The 21,703-nt window shown below is 36.7% G+C and overlaps 1 protein-coding gene across 1 annotated transcript in view; it reads left to right on the plus strand.

Annotated features, from left to right (window-relative positions):
- LOC103588740 (YY1-associated factor 2-like) overlaps window positions 1-21,288 on the plus strand; it is a 49,103-nt gene extending 27,815 nt beyond the window's left edge. Inside the window, exons 4-5 of the mRNA XM_008570539.1 lie at window positions 18,817-18,969; window positions 19,879-21,288. Coding sequence (XP_008568761.1) covers window positions 18,817-18,969; window positions 19,879-20,116 — 391 coding nt within the window. The 3' untranslated portion in view covers window positions 20,117-21,288. The remainder of the gene's footprint in view (window positions 1-18,816; window positions 18,970-19,878) is intronic.
- The last annotated feature ends 415 nt before the right edge of the window (window positions 21,289-21,703 follow it).

Below are 21,703 nucleotides of genomic sequence, written 5' to 3' on the forward strand. Positions count from 1 at the left end.
CACTGAGTTGTCTGAATAGCCTCAAAGAATAAGAACAATTGTTTGTTATTTATTAATATTTATTAATACTTATGTATAAGACAATGCATTAAAGTATTTTCCTGCTGTGTATTTTTTACTCCTCAAAACGACTGTTTTATATAGAGGAGAAATGAGATTTTAAGTATCAGAGTAGGATTGGAATCTAGCCAATCTGACTTTGGAACCAAGTTCTTAAATATTATGCTGTTGTATTTCAATCTTTTAGTATTCTTGGAACACAGAGGGTATATAAGTGTTGCACTCTCTTTGTAACCTCTCTCCCCCTGGGTGACGGAGATGCAAAGGATTACTCAAAGCCTGTTTCCTCTGAGCAGTGAGAAGACGTGAAGGGGTTAATTTCCAGGAACCCTCAAGAGAGAGGTATACCTCCTTGGAAAATTAACCCTGAACTGGGGTTCTGTCTCAGTATTTATTCTCCAGGCTAGAAAGTTACAGAAAAGGAACATAGGTGGAGTTATGGCTAAGTATAGTTTAACAATAGAGGCTGGTAACATCAGTAAAATAACAAAGTAACATTCCATAATGCAATTTGCAAAAGGCATCCACCAACAAAAGCTTGTTCTTAGCAAATACTGTCTTTTCCTACAGCAGTTTCCTCAGTATTTTTACATAACAATAAAGCAACTTTAGGTTAACCTGCACTGAGGATGTCTGTCCTTGAGCCCACAATTTTGCTGTGTTACAATTCTTTATCTATAACAGAGACTTTAGGCTGGGGAAAGCTTCCTGTCTTTTGCAAGCTTAACATTTCTATATGTAATTTTTAAAAGGTTCTGAAACTACAGGGCTTTGGAAGCTAGGCCCTATGAAATACATTTGCTTTATAAATGTTAGTATACTCCACAATAAGCATACCACTGATTTTTGGTAAATTAAAAAAAAGATCACACTAAAATAAAAACAAAATAAGATTTAAAAAATAATAGTTATTATTATCCATAATAAATCACATTTATGAAAGGAATGTTGTTTACTAGGTCCTGATCATGAGTTTGATCAGGTTACCTATTTAGTGTGTTTCTTTTTCTTGATTTCTACCAACCAAAAATTATAGATTGCTGAATTGGTAGCAAGCATGGCTTGCTTAGATAATTCTGGATATTCAGATTGAACTTGACCCAGAAAGTAAGGATAATTTCTTACTCAGGGCTGTTTCTTGTACTGTCAGACTTTTGATGAGCTTTGTCCCACTACAATGCTGAAGGTTTGAATATTCCAAAATGAAGCAGTGGCAAATTTAACACTAATTAGCTTCCTGGTTACTCATAATGGGAAAGTCAATCACTTGGTGATCAACCCTTATACACCATGACTTTTTTAAAATTAAAAATTAAAATTTTTGTATTGTGCCATAAATCAATATATCCATGATATTCAAGATTCCAAACATATTGCTCAGATGTGCATACAAGCTGGGCAAGGCTCTAGAAATCATAGAAATGATCATTTCAGATGTTTATCAGTGTCTTGAAATACAAACACTTTTTCCTGCAACATCCAGTTTATAATAAGATAGAAAATTCAATATATTCAATAATGTTTTCTATGTATACCAAAAAAAATTAGGACCATTCTTACCTCATTGAGGCAGTTAGATGTACTTTTGATTGCCAGCTGCATGTTGAGGTCTAAAGTAATGTGTAGATTAGGCAGTCATTTGCAACCTCTTCTATAACTTCATATCTACACAAATAGCTAGTATTTTATTAGTACTGATCCCTGTCCACCTTTTCCAGTTGTTATCATAATTCAGTTCGTGGTATAGTTTCAGTCTCCTGGAAATAACTTTTTACAGCTTGAGATGTCAATGATAAATCAAACAAAAAAGTCATTGATCACTTCTCTCTCAAATAGATTGTCTATAGTTATATAATGAGCTGGTTGATATTTTTTCACATTTGTGGTTCCAACTGTGAAGCAAAAATACTGCTAGCATGAACATATAATAGTGTTAACTCTCTTACATTGTATGCTATTAACATACAGTGCCCAACCATATCATATGTTAAAAGAATTTTGTGCCTTCTGCTTTCTCATCAAACATATGCCGTTAACTTTGTGGATTTTTTTAAAAGTTCTCTTTATAATGATTTTGTTAATATGAGTACAGCTGTGAGTGATGCCTTTGTAATTTTACACTTCTCTGTTTTTAGTGACAGAACTCATCAGTTTTACACAGAAAAGCATATTTTTCCCTTGTTTTGTAAAACCCTACTTGGTTTGTTGGAGACGTACTTTATTTTGAAAACTATTCAAAAGCTTTGACACTTAACGTCACTATAGATAACACTGGTCGCTAGAGGCAAAAAGATGTTAAAAAACAGTTTTCAGATACTTACCAGAATACTTCCCATTTATACTTTTCTTTTCCAGGTACTCCTACATAAACATCCCTTTTGCAGATTACTTAACCCCAGTTCGTACTGATTGACATTCTGTATTCCGTTGAAGCTCTGTTCTGTGTATCATTATTTTGAATTCTGGCCTCTACAGAATTATTTTTATCTATACATTTATGACTTAAAACAATTTTTATGAGTTTGGTTTATATATTACATAGTAACAGTAGGGTGTCTGAAAAATCATATTTACCTTTTAAATTAATGATTGAATATACCAGGCTGCCTGTAGAGCATTTGATAGACTGACAGGGCCCACTAGTGGAACACAGACCACCATGCTTTGAGAATATTCCACCAAGCTGTTTCAAAAGCAGTTAGTAAAAGTGCCACAAGTCTGATTATTACACAAGAAGTAATAGGTACAGCTGCTAAAAGGCAATGTACAATGAAAGGAGCAATACTACTGCCTGGTGATGACTCTGATAACTAATTTCTTAAACTCACCCGGCCAAGAAGTAGAGGAAAAGCAATAGGGCAAGTAGTAAGGAGACACAGCAGAGAGAAAACTGTGTAACAGGAATAATCACAGAATAAAGATGAACATTACAAAGGAGTGAAACACCAATTAAAACCACTGTCTTAGAATATTAAATGAAGAGCAGATCAAATATTAATTTACTTCGGTAACCTCAAGCAAAGGATAACTTGTCCCATGCTGAAGCTGCTGTAGTCTGATCGATGCTTTGTTGTAGCTCAGTGTGAGTTGAGTGCCATAACAGCTGTATAGTATATAAAGACTCAGTTGACCAGAACTAGGTATATCAAAGAAGCCATCCTCCAGTATGATTACTTTTCTGTAGTGAAGAATGGCATCTCAATACTTGGAATATAATAGGTGTAAATATATATATTATTATCTATTGCTGCATAACAAACTACCCCAAAACTTAGCTGCTTAGAACAACTGACATTTATTATCTCACAGTTTCTGTGGGTCAAGAATCTAGGTACAGTTTAGCTAGATTCTGTGATTCAGGGTCTCTCACAAGGCTGCGGTCAGCATCATGGCTGTGGCTGCAGCATTCTCAGGAGTCCAGGGGGGAGGAATTACTTCCAGGCTTAGTTGGGTGGCTGTTGACAGGCCTCGGTTCCTTGCTGCCAGTTGGACTGAGGACTTGGTTCCTTGCTGACCTGTTGACTGGAGGCTTCCCTCAGTTGTTTGCCACATGGGCCACTCTATAGGGGAGCTCCCAACAGGGCAACAGGGTGAGCAAGGTGGAAGCTAGGTCTTTTAGTAACCTAATTTTTTTTTTTTTTTTTAAAAGATGACCGGTAAGGGGATCTTAACCCTTGACTTGGTGCTGCCAGCACCACGCTCTCCCAAATGAGCCAACCAGCCATCCCTATATAGGGATCCACTGAGGACTTGGTTCCTTGCTGACCTGTTGACTGGAGGCTTCCCTCAGTTGTTTGCCACATGGGCCACTCTATAGGGGAGCTCCCAACAGGGCAACAGGGTGAGCAAGGTGGAAGCTAGGTCTTTTAGTAACCTAATTTTTTTTTTTTTTTTTAAAAGATGACCGGTAAGGGGATCTTAACCCTTGACTTGGTGGTGTCAGCACCACATTCTCCCAAGTGAACTAACCGGCCATCCCTATACAGGGCTCCAAACCCGTGGACTTGGTGTTATCAGCACTACACTCTCCCAAGTGATCCACGGGCCGGCCCTTAGTAACCTAATTTTAGCAGTGACATCCAGTCAGTTTTGCTGTATTCTGTTTGTAAGAAGCACCTTAGTAGGTTGAGCCCACCCACATGCCATTAGACAAGGGCATGAGGACTGGGGGGCAAGGATTATTGGGAGCCATTTTAGAAGGCTGCCTGCCACAGTAAACATTTTCATGAATGAGTGAATGAAGCAAAAGAGAGGAACTTAGGGAAAATACCTCATATTAGTAAATCCTGCAGAAGTAAAGGTTGCAAGAATGGAAATTGAACTGTAAAAGGAAATTAATCTATGAACAAGACTCATTTTAGCTAAAATAGGCATGTCCTATTGGTAATTACACTCAGTTCATCCATATCACATAAGAAAGGCTTGGAAAGCATGAGTGTTTTCTGCAGACTCTGAATCAAATAATATCTTTTAATACGGCCAATCCCTATATTTAGAAAAGTTAGAGCATCCAGATTTGATGTATTTCAGTCGTTGGTTCTTAACTCTCATTGCACATTAGAATCACCTTGGAAACTTTGCAACCAAACAAAAAAGGATATTGGGCTCTATCCCAGGCTAAATAAATCATGGTTCGTAAAGGTGGGGCCCTCATAAGGGCATTTCAGATGGAAAAGGCTGCTCAGATGATTCTAATAGGTAGCCAGGGTTAGGAACCACTGATTTAATTGGTTCTTAATAAAATACGGAATTATGCACCCTTTCTCTGGTTTAATGCAAACTGAAAAAGCAAATAATTTTATGAACAAGCTTTCTTCATTCAGCATGTATTTATTCAATGTTCAATATCTAGAATGTGCATAGCACTTGTGGGGATAAAAAAGAAAAGTAAGTATAGTAGTTTAAAAATTGGTGTAAGGTATACTTCACGATGTAGTTATATGGGTATTTACAATGATTATTTGTTACAATCTCCAAATGCTGTAGAGTTTCAGAGAGAGGAGAGATGAATGTAGACTAGAGTACATAAGGCTGTTTGGAAGAGTTGGGATCTGGAGTACATAAAGATAGCACAAGGTGAAATGCAATAATTTGTTTCACCCAACAGATCCTGATCCTGGGGTCTGATTTCGAGAGAGATGACGGTTTAGCCAGCAATTTGATCTTATTCTGTAGACCACTGGCTATATAATAGGAGCAACTGAGGAGCTTGAAAAATAACTATACCAAGCTTTACGACTGGAGATTTTTATTTAACAAGTTTGGGTGGGGCCCAACTATAGTACTTTTTTTTTTTTTTTTTAAAGATAACCGGTAAGGGGATCTTAACCCTTGACTTGGTGGTGTTAGCACCATGCTCTCCCAAGTGAGCTAACCGGCCATCCCTATGTAGGGATCCGAACCCTTGGCCTTGGTGTTATCAGCACCACATTCTCCCAAGTGAACCACGGGCCAGCCCTCCAGCTATAGTAATTTTTTAAAAGACTCCCTGTGATGCTAATGTGTAGCCAGGGCTGAAAACAACTGTGATAGGATCACATAAGGTTTCTGGATATTTTTCATTAGGATGGTTTAACATTCATCCATTCATTAAAAACACTTTTTTTTTGTAATGTCACAGGCACAAGAGAAATAGTGGTGAACCAAAATAGAACAGGAAAAATTACCTGTTTACACTTAAAGGGATGGTAGGGAGCTTATATTCTATTCTGGTAGAAGAAAACTGATAAACTGATAATGTACAATGCAGTAGGTAGAGATAAGTGCTTTGAAGAAAATAAAGCATAGTAAGAAAGGCAGAGTTGGGGAGTGGAGTTGGAGGGGAGAGTGCTATTTTATGTCAGGTTAGGAAAGACTGACAATTGGCATTTGAACCAGAGACCTCGAAGAAGTGAGGGAGTGAACAGGCAAGAAGTAGACAGCAATTGAAGCTGGATGCTGTGGACCAAGTCATATCTTTCCAAAATTAATATATTGAAGACCTAACTCCCAATGTGACCATATTTGGAAATAGGCATTTTGGAGATAATTAAGGTTAAATTAAGTTAAAGTTAAATGAAGGATGGAGTCCTAATCCAATAGGATTGGTGGTTTTATAAGGTGTGGAAGAAGAGAGAGACCTCTCTCTCTCTCCCCATGCGTGATACACTGAGGTAAGGCCATGTCGACGACACAGTGAAAAGGTGTCTGTCTGCAAGCCAGGAAGAGAACTCTTGCCAGAGCTGAACCCTGCCAGAACTTGATCTTAGACTTTCCAGCTTACAGAACTGTGAGAAAATAAATTTTTATCGTTTAAGCCACCCAGTCTATGGTATTTTGTTATGGCATCTAGAGCAGACTAAGACACTGGAACAGTGGGCTCCATAGGGGAGAGTATAGAAGGATCAGGTGGGAAGAGAGGCTAAATCATGTAGGGATTTGTGGGCTAGAACAAGAATTGTGGATTAGATTCTTGATTGCTTTGTGCTCTGGTTGCCAGAGTGTAACAAGGAAAAGGGTTGGTTGGGTGGAGAAGAGGAACCCATTGGATGGTTTTAAGCAGAGGAGTAATATAATTTCATTTACATTTGGAGGGGTCACAGTGGCTGCTTTGTGGGAGAATAGTCTGCTGTTTACTGATATGGGAAGACTGTTGAACAGAATAGTGGGAGAAGGGGAGGAGTCAAGAGTATATTGTTGAACAAACTAGGTTATTTTGAAGTGCTACTCCAAGTGGAGATGATAAGTAGTCAGTTGGTTAGATAAGTCTGGAGTTTATGGAAGACATTAGGGCTGGTGATATGACTTTTGGAGTATTAGTGTATAGATCAGTTGTTCTCAGCCTTGCATATCAAATCAGTTTGGTAACTTTCAAAAAATTTGAGGCTTGGGCCGGCCCGGTGGCGCACTGCGCTAGTGCGCCGCTTGGGAAGCGCGGAGGCGCTCCCGCCGAGGGTTCGGATCCCACATACAGACCGGTTCCCGCTCACTGGCTGAGCAAGGCGCGGGGGGCAACACCGAGGGTTGCGATCCCGTTGCCGGTCCCGGTCCGGTACGGGGGCGACACTGAGGGTTGCGATCCGTTGCCGGACACGGAAAAAGACAAAAAAACAAAAAACAAACAAAAAAAAAAACAAAAAACAAAAAATTTGAGGCTGGCCCCACCCTTACAGCTTCTCATTTAAGTGGGCCGCCACAGACATTCCTGTTTTAATTTGATTAGTGGTTAGGTTAAACATTTTTTAGACAGCTTTTATTGCATAATTGACATACAATAAACTGCACGATTAAAATGTACTACAGTTTGATATGTTTTGACATATATATACCTGTGAAACTATCACCACAACCAAGCTAGTGGACATATCCATCATCCCCGAAAGTTTCTTCGTGCTTCTTTCAGTTCCTCCTGCCTGTGCCTCCCCTCTCCTATCTCTAGTCACTAGCAGCCACTGATCTGCTTTCTGTCACTGTAGACTAATTTTCATTTTCTAGAATTTTACAAAAATAGAATCATAATTATTTTTTGTCTATGTTGGGCGTCAGTAGTTCATTTCTTGTTGTTGCTGAGTAGTAGTCTATTACATGGATACACAATTTCTATATCCATTCACCTATTGATGAACATGTGGGTTATTTTCAGTTTTGGGCCATTACAAATAAAATAGCTATGAACATTCATGTACAAGTTTTTGTATGGTCATATATTTCCTTATCTGCGGGTACATATTTTGGAGGTGAATGGATCATATGGATCACATTTTTTTCTTATGTTTCAACATGAAGTTTTTTGTACATAGATGTGTGTTTTTGAGGAAAGCTTTTATGCACAGAAAAAATTATTCAGGGACTGCTTTCATTATTAAAATTAATGTTCAATTTATTACTTTCATAAAAAATCTAGTTTTTCTTTTTATTACTTTCATTTTAAAAAATCTAGTTTTTCTTAAATGTTTGTTATTTTTACAAATCCTACTCTATAAAATTTAGCAAAATTTAACTTTTGCTTTCTCAGCATAGGTATTTAAAACAAACAAACAAACAAACAAAAAAAACCCCTTATAACTCCAGGGTCAAAGGTTTGGTTCCCGGTACCGGCCAGCTGCCCAAAAAAAAGAAGTCGTAGGTGAATTCCAATGTGGAGCCAGGGTTGAGAACCATTGTACAGATGATATTGAAAGCCAAGGACTGAATGAGGTCATCTAGAGTACCGTTTCTTGAGCTTTAGCATGCATAAAAATTACCATAGTTCCTGAGAGTTTGCATTTCTAAAAGGCTCCCAGGTGTTGCTGCTCTTGGTTGGCAAACCACACTTTTATAAGTAGCACTGGTCTGGAGGATTAGTAGAAGAGGTATCTGAAGACTGAGTCCTGGGGCACTCAGTTTAGAAAATGGGAACAGGAGAAGGAACCAGTCAATGAGACTGAAAGATGTGGCAGGAGAAAATGAGAAGAGTGTATGTCCTAGAGGTTGAGTGAGACAAGTTTCTCAGGAAGGGAAGGGGCGATAAATGCAGGTAAATGCTGCTTGAAAAGGCTAAAATGAGGACTGTGGTTGACTATCAGATATGGTAAAGTAGTTACTGGTGACTTTGAAAGCAATAATGTCAGTAGAATGCTAAGGATAAAAGCCCGGTTGGTGTGAGCCCATGAGAGAGTGGGTGAAAGAAGTTTGAAGAATGATTATAGACAGTCACTTGAGGCCTATAGTGGAACAGAAAACAGAGAAATAGGGCAGTGGCTAGAAAGAGATGTAGACTCAGGAAGGGGGGTTTTCTTTCTTTCTTTTTTTTAAAGGTAAGAACTATGCTGACAGGAATAAGTCAGTAGAGAAGGAAATATTGTTAAAGCAGGAAAGAAAGGTCAGTGGCAGGAGTGGATCCAGTGGGCAGAGAGAGGGATGGCTTAAATAGGAATATGGATAGGGAAGTTAGAGTATATGGGTACAAGTGGGAGGCTGCGAACATTTTGATTGAATAGCTTCCATTTTCTCTGTGAAATAAGAATCAAGGGCACCCCTTGATAAAATGGCACACAGTAAGATAAGTTTTGTTTAGTGCTCTGTCTCCATACATAGAACAGTGATTGGAATATAGTGCTTAATAAATATGTATAAATAAATTAACATAAGAAAGAATAATCTTGGATTGAAGGGGAGACGGTGAGGAATCCAGTAGGTAGTGTAAAAGGATGCTGTTGGGTTAGGCTAGAGTAGTGTTAATGGGAGTGAAAGGAGGAACAGTTCCAATAATACGGAAGAAAAATTGAAAGGATCTGATGTTTATTAAGAGGAAGGAAAAGTTTAGGATACCCTATTTGTAGCTCTGAAATTGTCTTTAGTCTTTCAAATTAAGTGAAAAACTAATACCAAACTATCATATCTTTTAATGATTTGACAGGTTTTTCAGAGAATTGCTGATTACTCTAACCTAGTTTTTATACAAATATAAGTAATCTAATCTTGTCAGTGCTTATCAAGGACTATCTTAATATTTACCAAGGAAACAAGTCTTCTGTGCCACAACCTCCTAGGAGTTTAGGGAAAATTGTGTTCTGGTCTTCTGCAGAAGTATTCAATGTTGAAAATTAAATATATGTAGATCTTGGAGTAAAAACTTGTAAATACTCCAGCATAGATTCTTGAAATGATGAAGATATTATTCCTGGCATTCTATAAGATCCGAGAAAAGGATCAAGAGTAGTGTATCTAGTCTTGACTCTATCTTATTGGCTGTAAGAACTATGGGAAATCAGTTAGTTAATTTTATTTTTGAAATCAATTATGTAGGTAACATTTTTACCTGTGCTAACGTATTAGAATATTACAGATAAGACGAAACAACTCCTGACCACTTTTATTGCCCCTAGTGTTCTCACACACTTCCCTCCAATTTTGAGCCAATACTGGGGGAAAGACAATATTCTTGTTGAGTATGGGTAATAGTGATACTATTGGAATGTTGGAGCTACAGGACTAAATTTTAGGAAGAGGCAGGGTTAGAGATATGGTATATAGAAGTTTTCTACATAGGGAAGACAGATGAAACTCTTATAGTGGATGCATTCCCTGAAGCAGAATGTAAACAGAAACCAACACAAATGTCAAGAATTCTTTGTTATCATGATATTCAAGATAAATGAGCATATTTTGAGAGAGGGGAAAGAATTATTTTCAAAAGGGAAAGATTGAAGATTCAGAAGAGAAGGGTTATTTCATTCATTCAGCAAACATTTATTAAATGCTCTCAGGTGCTGAGCTTGATATGAATGAAAAGATACAATTTTCCAGGAGCTTATAGGCATGCATACAATTATAGATAGTATAATGTGACTGACTTATTTATTGTCAAAAACACATAACATGAAAGTTTAACATCTTAACCATTTTTAAGTGTATGACATATTTTATAACAGAAAGAACAGCATCTATAAAGGCAGGAGACTGGGGAAAAGCATATTGTATTTGAGGAATGACTAAGTAGTTCAGTATGGCAATATTGTTGGGTTCATAGGAGAATTGCAGTAGAGCAATCTGGAAAGCTGTGTATGTCATACCAAGTAATATAGCAGATGGTTATTGGGAGTATTGAAGAATTTTGAGAAAGAGAGTGACATGATCAGACCTTTTTTTGCTGGATGATGTGGAGGTAATTTGGGTAGACAATAGGTCTTAGTTTTTGCAATTGGTGATAGAATAAGAGTAGTGGAAAATTCCCAGGTGTGTGTCCCCCAACCCCTGTGGCTGGCTGGTACAGGAATCTGAACCCTTGACCCTTTGGTGTTATCAGCACCGTTCTAACCAGCCGATCTAACCCGCCAGCCCTTAAAATTCCCAGGTTTTTCTCCTGGCCAAGTGGTTTGAAAATGGTCCTTTGAGGATAGCAAATTGTGGGGGCAAATTATAAATTTAAGTTATTGACAAGTAGAGTTTAAGTTGCCTATGCTTTATCCAAGCAGATATATCTAGTAGGCAGATATAAATGTTGACCAAAATTTAAGTAAGATGAGGGATATAGTAACATTAGGAGATATTTGCTTGTAGTTGGTTTTTGAAGCTGTGGACTTAAATGACATTGCCCTGTGAACTTGTTTGCATGAAAAGAGAAGAGGTTAAGGACAGAGCTGTGAAGTAACTCTAACATTTAAGGGGCTGCAAGAGGAAGTATACTGAGATTAGATGAGCCAGAAGGTATAAGAAGATTGAGAAGGTGCTACTTACTGGAGAAGGTAGGAGGAGGAATAAGAAAGTCAAACCATTTAGCTTTGGTATAAGAAAATGTTAAATAGTGTCGTGATACACAGAGGTCAAATAAGGTGAGGACTGAAAGGTGTCCTTTGCTTTTGGCATAGTTGGTGACCTTATTATGGTTTTTTTTGGTAGACAGGAAAGACAGGTTTGGGAAAAAAAAGGTGAAGACATGGAGATGATTGAGAGTAGCTGGTGTTTTCAAAATAGAAAAGGAGAAAGGCAGGACAAGTAACTAGGAGTAAAGAAAATGACAGTCCTCTCTTCAAAAAATTATGAGCTGTTAGGTTTCCATAAGTAGTGTTTGATGATGCAAGTATAAGATGAAGTGGGAGTAAAGATAAGCTCAGATCTATTAGAAATGTGTTTGAGGGCCGAGCCCGTGGCGCACTCGGGAGAGTGCGGTGCTGGGAGCGCAGTAGCGCTCCTGCCGCGGGTTCGGATCCTATATAGGGATGGCCGGCACACTCACTGGTTGAGCGCAGTGCGGCCAGCCTCAAAAAGGACAAAAAAAAAAAGAAATGTGTTTGAAATGAGGAATTAGTATTTACAAGATGGATATGTTCCAAGAATTAGGCCTGACAGTTGATGAGGAGTTATGTTAAAAAAATTTGGTCCTTTCAGGTCTACATACCTTCAAAACCAAGTTGTTATGGAATAAAAAATTAGGTGTACTGTATTTCAGAGTCTTAATAAAATTTTTAATAAAGTTGTTTCACTGTTTCCTTATTTCTTCTGTAAATTATTCATAAAATGACCTAAAATATAAAAAATAAAAGGGCCCATGGTGATAGCTATTTTTTGTGGTATACTGATGGTTTATTCATGAACAAAAGTTCTTTCCTCTCTGTAACTCCCCTTCTGTTTTCTCTATCACAGCACAGTTTTTTATTCATTCTTAGTGCTTTTTGCACAATATACTTTTATTTAATTAATTTACTTTTGTGTGTTTTCTATCTCATCCGCTTAGTAAAATCCATGAGGGCCTGGACTATGTCTGTCTCATTCATGGTTAATCTCTCGCACCTTACCAATGCCTGACAAATGTTAAGTGTGCAGTAAATTTGTCAAACAGGTGGCTTTTATAAAATCTTTCCTTGGTTACATTTTTGGGCTATTGCCAGCAGTGTATCAATGGATTCACAGCAAGTTTGGATTTAGTTCACAGTTTTTTACTCACTAAGATTTATTCTGTTGCTTCAATTTACCATATATTTTAGTGTCATTAAGCAGATTACTTCTTTCTGAACTATGAGTAATGCTGCCTTTTTAAAGAATCAGTCATTGTTTTTATATGTTTGTTGGTGGGGGTGGAGGGCAGACCTATGGTTAGAAATTGCATATATCAAGTCAACATGTACTGGCCTCCTATCCACATGGAAGGTCACACAGCTCCTAAAAATATTTTGTACTGATGAACAGTAGATATCCATTAACTGGCTGTTGAAATGTTCCTCTTTTTCTTAGGTTACTGTAAATTGACAGACCTGCCAAACTTTATACAGTCTATTTGGGCTATATACGAAAGATACATAGGGGCTCCCAAATTTGTGAATATCACATTTCACAAGTTACAGACTACGCAAGTTGACATATGTGTGTAAGTTTTTGACGATAAAGCACAGTTGAGGTATGGCTATACAGCACTTATTAACTATAGATGACCTTTTTCTGTAGAACTTATCACAGAACCTTTGGTGTCACTAAAAGGTAAATCCCTGAATATAAAAGGCATACTTTATAAATGATATTCTGCCCTTTATTTTCTGAGTTAACTATTTTCCACCTCTAAAATTCCCTACTATAAAAAAAGACATTCCCCACTATCTTCCAGATTTTTCTCATCAAGTAGAAAAGGGATCACAAACCTCTATAAGATCCCTGGAGATAGGGGGACATTCTTTTTAATAGGGCATGGTGGGGTTGAGTCACTTCATGACATTGTAAAAAGATCATCATAAGCTATGTTCCTTTTACCTTCAGTGAGGGATCTTTAAAGCCCATTCACTTAAAGATTATGACTTTGCAATTCTAGGATTAGTTAGTTGGTTCAACTTTAGGAGAAGAGAAACACAAAATATATTGCTAAATATTATAAGAATAATGCTTTAAGCATGATCAGTTTCATCAAAATTTAGCTTTGTCAGGTTGGACAGGTAAGATAGAATAATCTTTAAGTGGAAGTCAACCCTCATCACTAAAATAAGAATAAAAGAATGGAATAGTTGTGTAGTACACATTTAGGAAAGGCTAGAATAAAAAGAGAAAGAGATATAACTACTCAAGAACAGAAAAAAAAACCCATTTTCTTAAGGAAGAAAAGCATCACTATGGTTGATGATTTAAAAAATAGCAAAATAAAAACAAACATTAGAAGGTACAGATAACACGATTGCTCATCAGACCACTAGTGTCACATTTCCACTTGGCCCTAAGGCCAGCTTCGCTTATATTTTACAAAATCTGCAAACCCAGTATGTCTAGCTCTGAGTCTATCCGTCTCTGCTATTTAGAGTAGTCCAGTTCTTGGCTTCCTGCAACTGCTCTTCCAAGTTCCCCCATTTCTTTCGATATTACTCCTATTATTGGGGGGCTCTTTATCCTTCTATATTCAGGGTACACAGCAGGCTGCATTATTCTTTTGAAATGTCATCGATTCACTGCTTCTATTTCATTCCCCTGACTACACCATAGTAGAGATCCTTGTTACTATTACTTCATTTCTAGTTTGATGTGGTAGTTGTCTAGCTTGTCTTCTTTCAGTCTCTCCTCTGACCAGTTCAACTAATTGCTCTTTCTGTGTTAGTTTTGCCTCCTAGGAGAGTGTACGATTATTGAGTATTTTATTCTTACTATTGAGTATAGTGCTTAGAAGAATTCTAGATTCATACCTTACTTAAAAATTATTTATTTAACTCACCCTTACGGTTTTATGAAGCAAATCACGCTCTACTAATATACTTTCACTTTCAGATTGATGGGCCATAAAAAAAGGGAAAGTTATTCTAGGGAGATTCTTGAGTGATAAAATCTTTTAAATATGAAAAACACTTGGTAGCAGTTATATTGTAAGATTTGTGAATTGGGGAATTAACATTTCCGCTTCCTACGTAAAAGTGAGAGTGAGATATTGAGGAACAATGCTTCATAGAAGATGGGTTCCAACTTGGAGACTAATCCTCATAGGGGAGTGATTGGTCATGTTATAAAAATATTCTGTACTTAACTACAGCTTAATAATTAAATTCTTGAAAATCTTCCTGGTAGGTACTGAGGTCATTAATGAATCTAGAAAACCCTAGAAAAATATTCAGTTTTACTTAAAGGCAGCACTAAATAAACCGTTGCTTTGCCTCACACGAATTTATCACCTCTCTTCCCCTGGGTGATGGAGATGCAAAGGATTACTCAAAGCCCGTCTCTTCTGAGCAGTGAGAGACCCCAAAGGGGTTAATCTCCCAGAACCCTCAAGAGGGAGGCATTCCTTCCTTGGGAAGTTAACCATGAGCTGGGGTTCTTTCCCCCACATTTATTCCCCAGACCAGGAAGTTACAGGAAAAGAGCGTAGGTGGGGTTATGGTAACAATAGAGGCTGGTAATATCAGTGAAACAAGCAAAGTGACATTCAGTAATGCAATTTGCAAAAGGTTAAGTTGATCCACCAACAAAAGCTTGTTCTTAGCAAATACTGTGTTTTCCTGCAGCAGTTTCCTCAGTATTTTTACATATCAATTAGTAGGTTAACCAAGGACATCTGTCCTTGAGCCAGCAACTTCGCTGTGTTTCAATTTTATATACACAACAGGGACTTTAGCCTGAGGAAAGTTTCCTGTCTTTTTCAAGGTTAACATTTCTATATGTAATTCCAAAAGGTTAGGCTAAACCTGAGACTACAGGGCTTTGGAAAATAGGCCCTGTGAAATACATTTGCTTTATAAATGTCAATGTGCTCCACATCAACTGACTATAAATAAATTTTATACATCTTGTTAGTAATAACAGCTACTAAATAACTACAGTTTATTGATTGCTAGAAACTTCAGGATTTCTCTAGTTTCAAAAAAATGTAAATTTATTTTAATGCTTTCAGTTTTATTGTAATGTAATGTAATTCAGTAACATTTTTATAAATTCAATTTGCATTAAATTTTGAGGTGGAGGGAGTAAGAGTACAATGTGCAGTAAATGAAGTTGACAAAGTCCTAATGTTATGGAAGGAAGAGACTGAGAGATCCATAATACCTTGTGAGACAAAATTATGACCACTCCTCAGTTGCATTTTATGTATCTTAGAGTGATTCAATTTTAAGTGACTCACTGTTCATTAGCTACTAGCCTAAACAAATCTTTTCTCAACCTTGGACTTTTGGCTTTCTTTCTCTTTCCATATTCCAACATAATTAAAAGAGAAATTAAATTCTTGTTGCTCTTGCTTTTTCCACTGCTGTTTATTCCTGTGTAGTGAGTGGTTGATCCTGTCAAATGAGTAAGCTTAGAGGCAGTACCATTTTTCTTTAAAAATATTTTTCTTCCACATTAAACCTTGATTTTTTCACTCATTCATCAGCAAATAATCATTGAGTACCTAGTCCTTTTTCAGTACTGTGCTATGTACTAGTTATACAGTGGTGCATAAAGCTGATACCTCCCTTTCCTTGTGGTGCTTTTAGCCTGAAAGAACAAACAGACAATAAAAAATGCAGCTCCCTTCCTAATACTCCCTGACCCGGGAGAGTGCGGCACTGGGAGTGCAGCACTGGGAGTGCAGCAGCGCTCCCGCCGTGGGTTCGGATCCTATATGGGGATGGCCGGTTCGCTCACAGCGCTCACTGGCTGAGCGCGGTGCGGCCGGTCTCAAAAAGGACAAAAAAACCCAAAAACAAAACATCTAAGACTCCATGTTATTTTTTGTCTTCGTTTGATCCCACTGTCTTAGTGCTTTTGGGCTACTATAACAAAATACCATAGACTAGGGTAGCTTGTAAACAACAAATTTATTTCTCATAGTTCTGAAGCCTGGGAAGTTCGAGATCAAGGGGTTGACAGATTCAGTGTTTGCTGAGGGGTTGCTTTCTGGTTCACATATGCATCTTTTTGCTTTTTCCTCACATGGTGGAAGGGGAAAGGCAGTACTCTGGGGCCTCTTTTAGGGCACTAAAATCCCATTCCCTCATGACCTAATCAGCTCCCGAAGGCACCACCTCTAAGACCATCACTTTGGTGATTAGTTTTCAACATATGAATTCTGGGGGGACATAAACATTCAGACCTTAGCACCCACCCACAGAATATTAGCTAAATGAAGGCAAGGATTTTTGTATGTTTTGCTCAAGGAGTATTTCTTGGTTGAGAAGTGAGGAAGGTACATCTAATGAGTCACCGGGTCCCCTTGATTCTGCTTCTTCATTCTATCTTTTAAAATTTTTATTTCTTAAATCTTTTTGCTTATTTTTTTATTGAAACATAGTTGTACATATCTGTGGGCTTCATCCTGTCTTAATCCCACTGCTGCTTCCTTAGCATAAACATTTAAAAAATTTTATTTTATTTTATTTTTTTCCCCCTGGTCTATTAAAGTAGCTTTCTAACAGTTTCCCTGCCTGTAGTAGCTTTCCCCTTCAGACTGAACCAGTAATCTTTGTAAAACTCAAGTTTGAATTTCTTCAGTGATCTCCCATCATTTAAGGGTGAATCAGATTCCTTAGCTTTTTATTATTGGGTTCCTTCCTATTTGTCCAGCCTTGCTTATTTTCATTTTTCTTCCATTTCCTGTCCTCCATTTTAAACTTTATGCTGCAGTAGTACCAATATTCACCAAATATGTTGCACTTCTTGAAGCTTTTCAAAGTGTGGTCCCTGGACCAGAGACATCAGCATAACTTGGAAACTAGTTAAAAATATGAATTCTTAGGCTTCACCCCACGACTTACTGAATCAGAAACTCGGGGTGGTGGTGGTGGGGTTGGGGTAGGGCTCAGCAAGCTAAACAAGCCTTCCCGGTGATCTGATGTACCTTGAATTTGAGAACCACTGCCTAATCTTTTTCTTTAAGTTCATTTCCTTAACAAGCTCAGCCATTAATTACCATTCTTTCAGTATCACTTTTATTTGTGTAACTCTTAATGTGCATTTCTAACCATGATTTATATATCAGTCCTATTTTTAAAACTGTGTATTGGACATCTGTCCTGGATATCCTTCCAGTACTTCAGACTATGTAGACTCTAAATAAAATTCATTATCCATCTCCCGAAATCTGCTTTATGTACTATTTTCTATTTCCTCCCAGCCTTGTAGCTTTGAATCATAGATTGTGCAATATTTTCTTATTATTTTCTATTTTGTCTTGCTGTAAAGGAACAACAGTAACAAAAACAAAAAGATTTTTTTTTAAAGAAACCTCTGCTGACCAAAATAGGGTTGGGATTTTCCAGACGATAGAATTAGCATTGTTTGTAGACCATCTGTTAAAATGTATTTTTGTCTTGCTTTCCCTTTCTGCTTTCCTGGCCTCCTTTCCCCCTCCTTACCCTTCTTTCTCTCTTAAGAACTTAGAGACTATTTCCTTTGAATCTTGACCTCAGTTGCCCAAGTTCTGTTATAAAGCTTGAGAGGTCCTTGACCCTGGACTAATAGGGTGACAGTTTGTTCTAGCACCAAAATTGAAGCCAGGCAACATTTCAGATATCCCTGTGCAGTTACCACAGTAGGTTCTCACTAAACATCTTTTAGATGAATAAGTATGTAGGTAAATCTCAAAGGATCGGGCAGATCTCCAGGGTCAAAAAAGCATAGTGAGATTTTGGCTGAGATATAAGGAAATTTTGACACTCAATAAATATTTGTTAAATGAATAGATAAAAAAAGATTTTAAAGGAAAGAGCTAATAGCCATTGTCACAGATGGTTAGATACTTCCTTCTCTGAAGGAGGAAGGATAAATTAAAATATTAGTATAAACTTTCAAGTTTAATTTTTAAAATTCATGTTTATTTATATGTGTGCCTCCCTATGAGCATTTAGTTTGATATTCATTTTTAATGATTTCCCATGTTGATTTATGTAACAATTATATTGTAATGGTTTGACCATATATCTTGGATTATACATTTTAACAGTTATTATAGTTCTATTTTTGTTGAACAGGAAAGACATTAATAGTCATGCATTGCTTAATGGGGATATGTTTTGAGAAATGCATTGTTAGGTGATTTTGTTGTGCAAACATCGTAGAGTGCACTTACACAAACTTAGATGGTATAGCCTACTACACAGCTAGGATATATGGTACAGCCATTATAATTTTAAGGGACCACCGATATGCGGTCTGTCATTGACTGAAACATTATTATGTGGCGCATGACTGTGTATCTTTTAAATTGTATATCTGAATTACCTTAAATATGAACAAGTCTTATACTTGAAAAATCATCATATTATATATCTATTCTTATAACATAAGATATTCTCTCATAAAGAACATATGTTCTTAAATTTTAATTTAAAAAAACCTTTCTTTTTAACATGCACACAGGAAGCCTCGACCTGTCTCCCAGTTGGTTGCACAGCAGGTTACTCAGCAGTTTGTGCCCCCTACACAGTCAAAGAAAGAGAAAAAAGATAAAGTAGAAAAAGAAAAAAGTGAAAAGGAAACAACTAGCAAAAAGAACAGTCATAAGAAAACCAGGTAAATTTGAAGAGTGTTTTATGACATTTTTGAAATAATAAAATTAACCGTTTAATACTTTTTTTTAACATTGATATACGCATACACACAAAGTGGAAATAAAAGATTCCATCTCCTCTATTATAAAGTATCATGAAAGTTTTTTCCAGGTTCAAAGATCCACAAATAAAAGCTTTTTTTTTTTTGTCTTTTTTGTGACCGGCCGCACCGTGCTCAGCCAGTGAGTGCACCGGCCATCCCTATATAGGATCCGAACCCGTGGCGGAATGCTGTTGCGCTCCCAGCGCCGCACTCTCCCGAGTGCGCCACGGGGTCGGCCTCACAAATATAAGCTTGAATGTGAGGATGCTTTTTTTCTTTTTACTAGTTTAAAAGACATTTGCGTCTTTTCTCTTTTTTCCACAAATATGAACTATCTATTTGAAAGCCAGGAGTGGTGGTCAAAATGCTGGGCTTTAACCAGTCAGAATGGTCATTGGTCCAGTCAGAACAGTCATAATACCCTCATTATCAGTGCATATTAGTAGAGTATTAGCTCTGCATATATCTCAACCTTAGCTTTTGTCAACTTCCTCTGTGGTGCAAATATTTCATTGTTGTCCCAAAACATCTATTTTAATAAAATGAATTTGTCTGCAAAATTATGATAGAGCTATACAAGCACAATTAAGAGACCACTACTTTCAGGCTGTCACAGTTGTTTGTCATGTTGAAGAAGGTTCACGAATGATTGGTTTGATTAATATTAATGATTTAAAACATTTAATGATATTTTTGTGGCTGGTCACACATCAATTACTTTAAATATAAATGTATTCATTTTGTTACTTTTACCTATTATTTATTATGTGCTCAGAAATTTGGTAGAGGGAAAAGCTAGTTTAAAATTTCATCATTTTTTGTGTTCAGGCCAAGATTGAAAAATGTGGATCGGAGTAGTGCTCAGCATTTGGAAGTTACCGTTGGAGATCTGACAGTCATTATTACAGACTTTAAGGAGAAAACAAAGTCACCGCCTGCATCTAGTGCTGCTTCTGCAGATCAACACAGTCAGAGCGGCTCTAGCTCTGATAACACAGAGAGGGGAATGTCTCGGTCATCTTCACCCAGAGGAGAAGCCTCATCACTGAATGGAGAATCTCATTAAAGTCTATTTTCTCCAATTTCTTAGTCACTTCTGTCCTACCATACAAATACACAGATTATGCCAAGAAGTACCACATTTTCATGACAAACACATTCATGCACAATCCATAATTTGAGTTTTACATAAAATAGGAATTTGTTAGAATTTGTTAGATTTTATTGCAATCTATGCCTACCAAACATTTCTGGACTTTACGTTTTGGTCTCTGCAGTTTAAGTGCCATGAAAATGTGGTTGAATTATTCATTATGCAGTGTTATTGGTAAGTCTATTTTCACTTTTAGTTTAGTGAATTCTAACACATAATTCTTGAATTCTGTACTATTGGCATGTAACGAGTTTAAATTTTTTTATAACATAGTGCAAGCTGCCTAAATATGTATTATTTGAGAATTGTGAAACAAATAGTTATATGTATACAATTCAGAGATCAACCTAATCAACTATTGCTGCAACAGGATTTTCTTAATGGTTATCTTCTTAAATACACCTGCTGGTACTTGGTGTGGTTAAATAGGAAAATTGTTATTAAATAAAGAATTTGTATGAGCTTTTGCCCATGTTTTTGACACATTTTACTAAATTATTGTTGCTGAATTATGTTTCTGGTTTTATCCATTTTTATTTTTTATTTTTTTTGTTTATCTGTTTGCTTATTTTTCAAAAACATTCATTTATTGTAATGTTTACTACCAGACTAGTAAACAATAAAACATTGATTATTTAGCTTTATAATTCAGGTTTAGTGTTATTGTCATTGAACACTGGTATTTTCTGTATTATATAAAACATTAAAATTCAAATAATTATAAGCATTTGGCAAAAACAGAGAAAAGAAATTTGCCATATTTTAAAAGCTGCAGTTTTGGAAAAGCTTTAATTTAATGATAGTTTTATCACTGTTTTCTTGTCCCAAACTTATCCAGGGTCATAGAAGTATGAATCTAATTAATACAGAAATGGGAACTGTTGCACAGAACTGGGAAATAACTAATCTTAAATTGGCTTAATTGGCCTCTTATTAAATATAACAATTCTTATGAAAGTCATAGTACTCTATTTTCAGACGCAACTGCCAGCTTATGCATTTATCAATATCCCGAAATAGAAAAAGTACTTACAGCTCCATTCACTATTATGTAAAATAACCAATAAAATATTTTTATGACTACAGATTTTGCATTTTTGTTTACAACTGTGATATGATAGAGTGTTTTATGTTGTATTTAAAAATCCAACCTAGAAACCACACAGTACTTCTTAAATTCTCCTCCGGTCTCCTGCTTTCTCTTAACCATTTGCTTAATATATATATCCACCTGTAGGAGATTTATGAAATGTAAATGAACTTAAAAACATAACTTGCATACAAAATATCACATAAAAGACACCATAACATTCGAAGAAAAAATTAAACTGTAGGTCCTGACAGTTGTGATATTTGGTGGTTTCCCGTAGTAATGTACTTTTCTGTTTAATTGCAGTACTTTTTAGAGGCACAATGGTACTGTCTTTTTTGTAAGATGCTAGTTGTGAAATACAGTTAATTGCATACAGTAAAAGTCTGTGATTAAAACATTTATATACC

Source organism: Galeopterus variegatus, unplaced genomic scaffold, assembly GCF_000696425.1.
Source record: "Galeopterus variegatus unplaced genomic scaffold, G_variegatus-3.0.2 Scaffold610, whole genome shotgun sequence".
Lineage (NCBI taxonomy): Eukaryota > Metazoa > Chordata > Mammalia > Dermoptera > Cynocephalidae > Galeopterus > Galeopterus variegatus.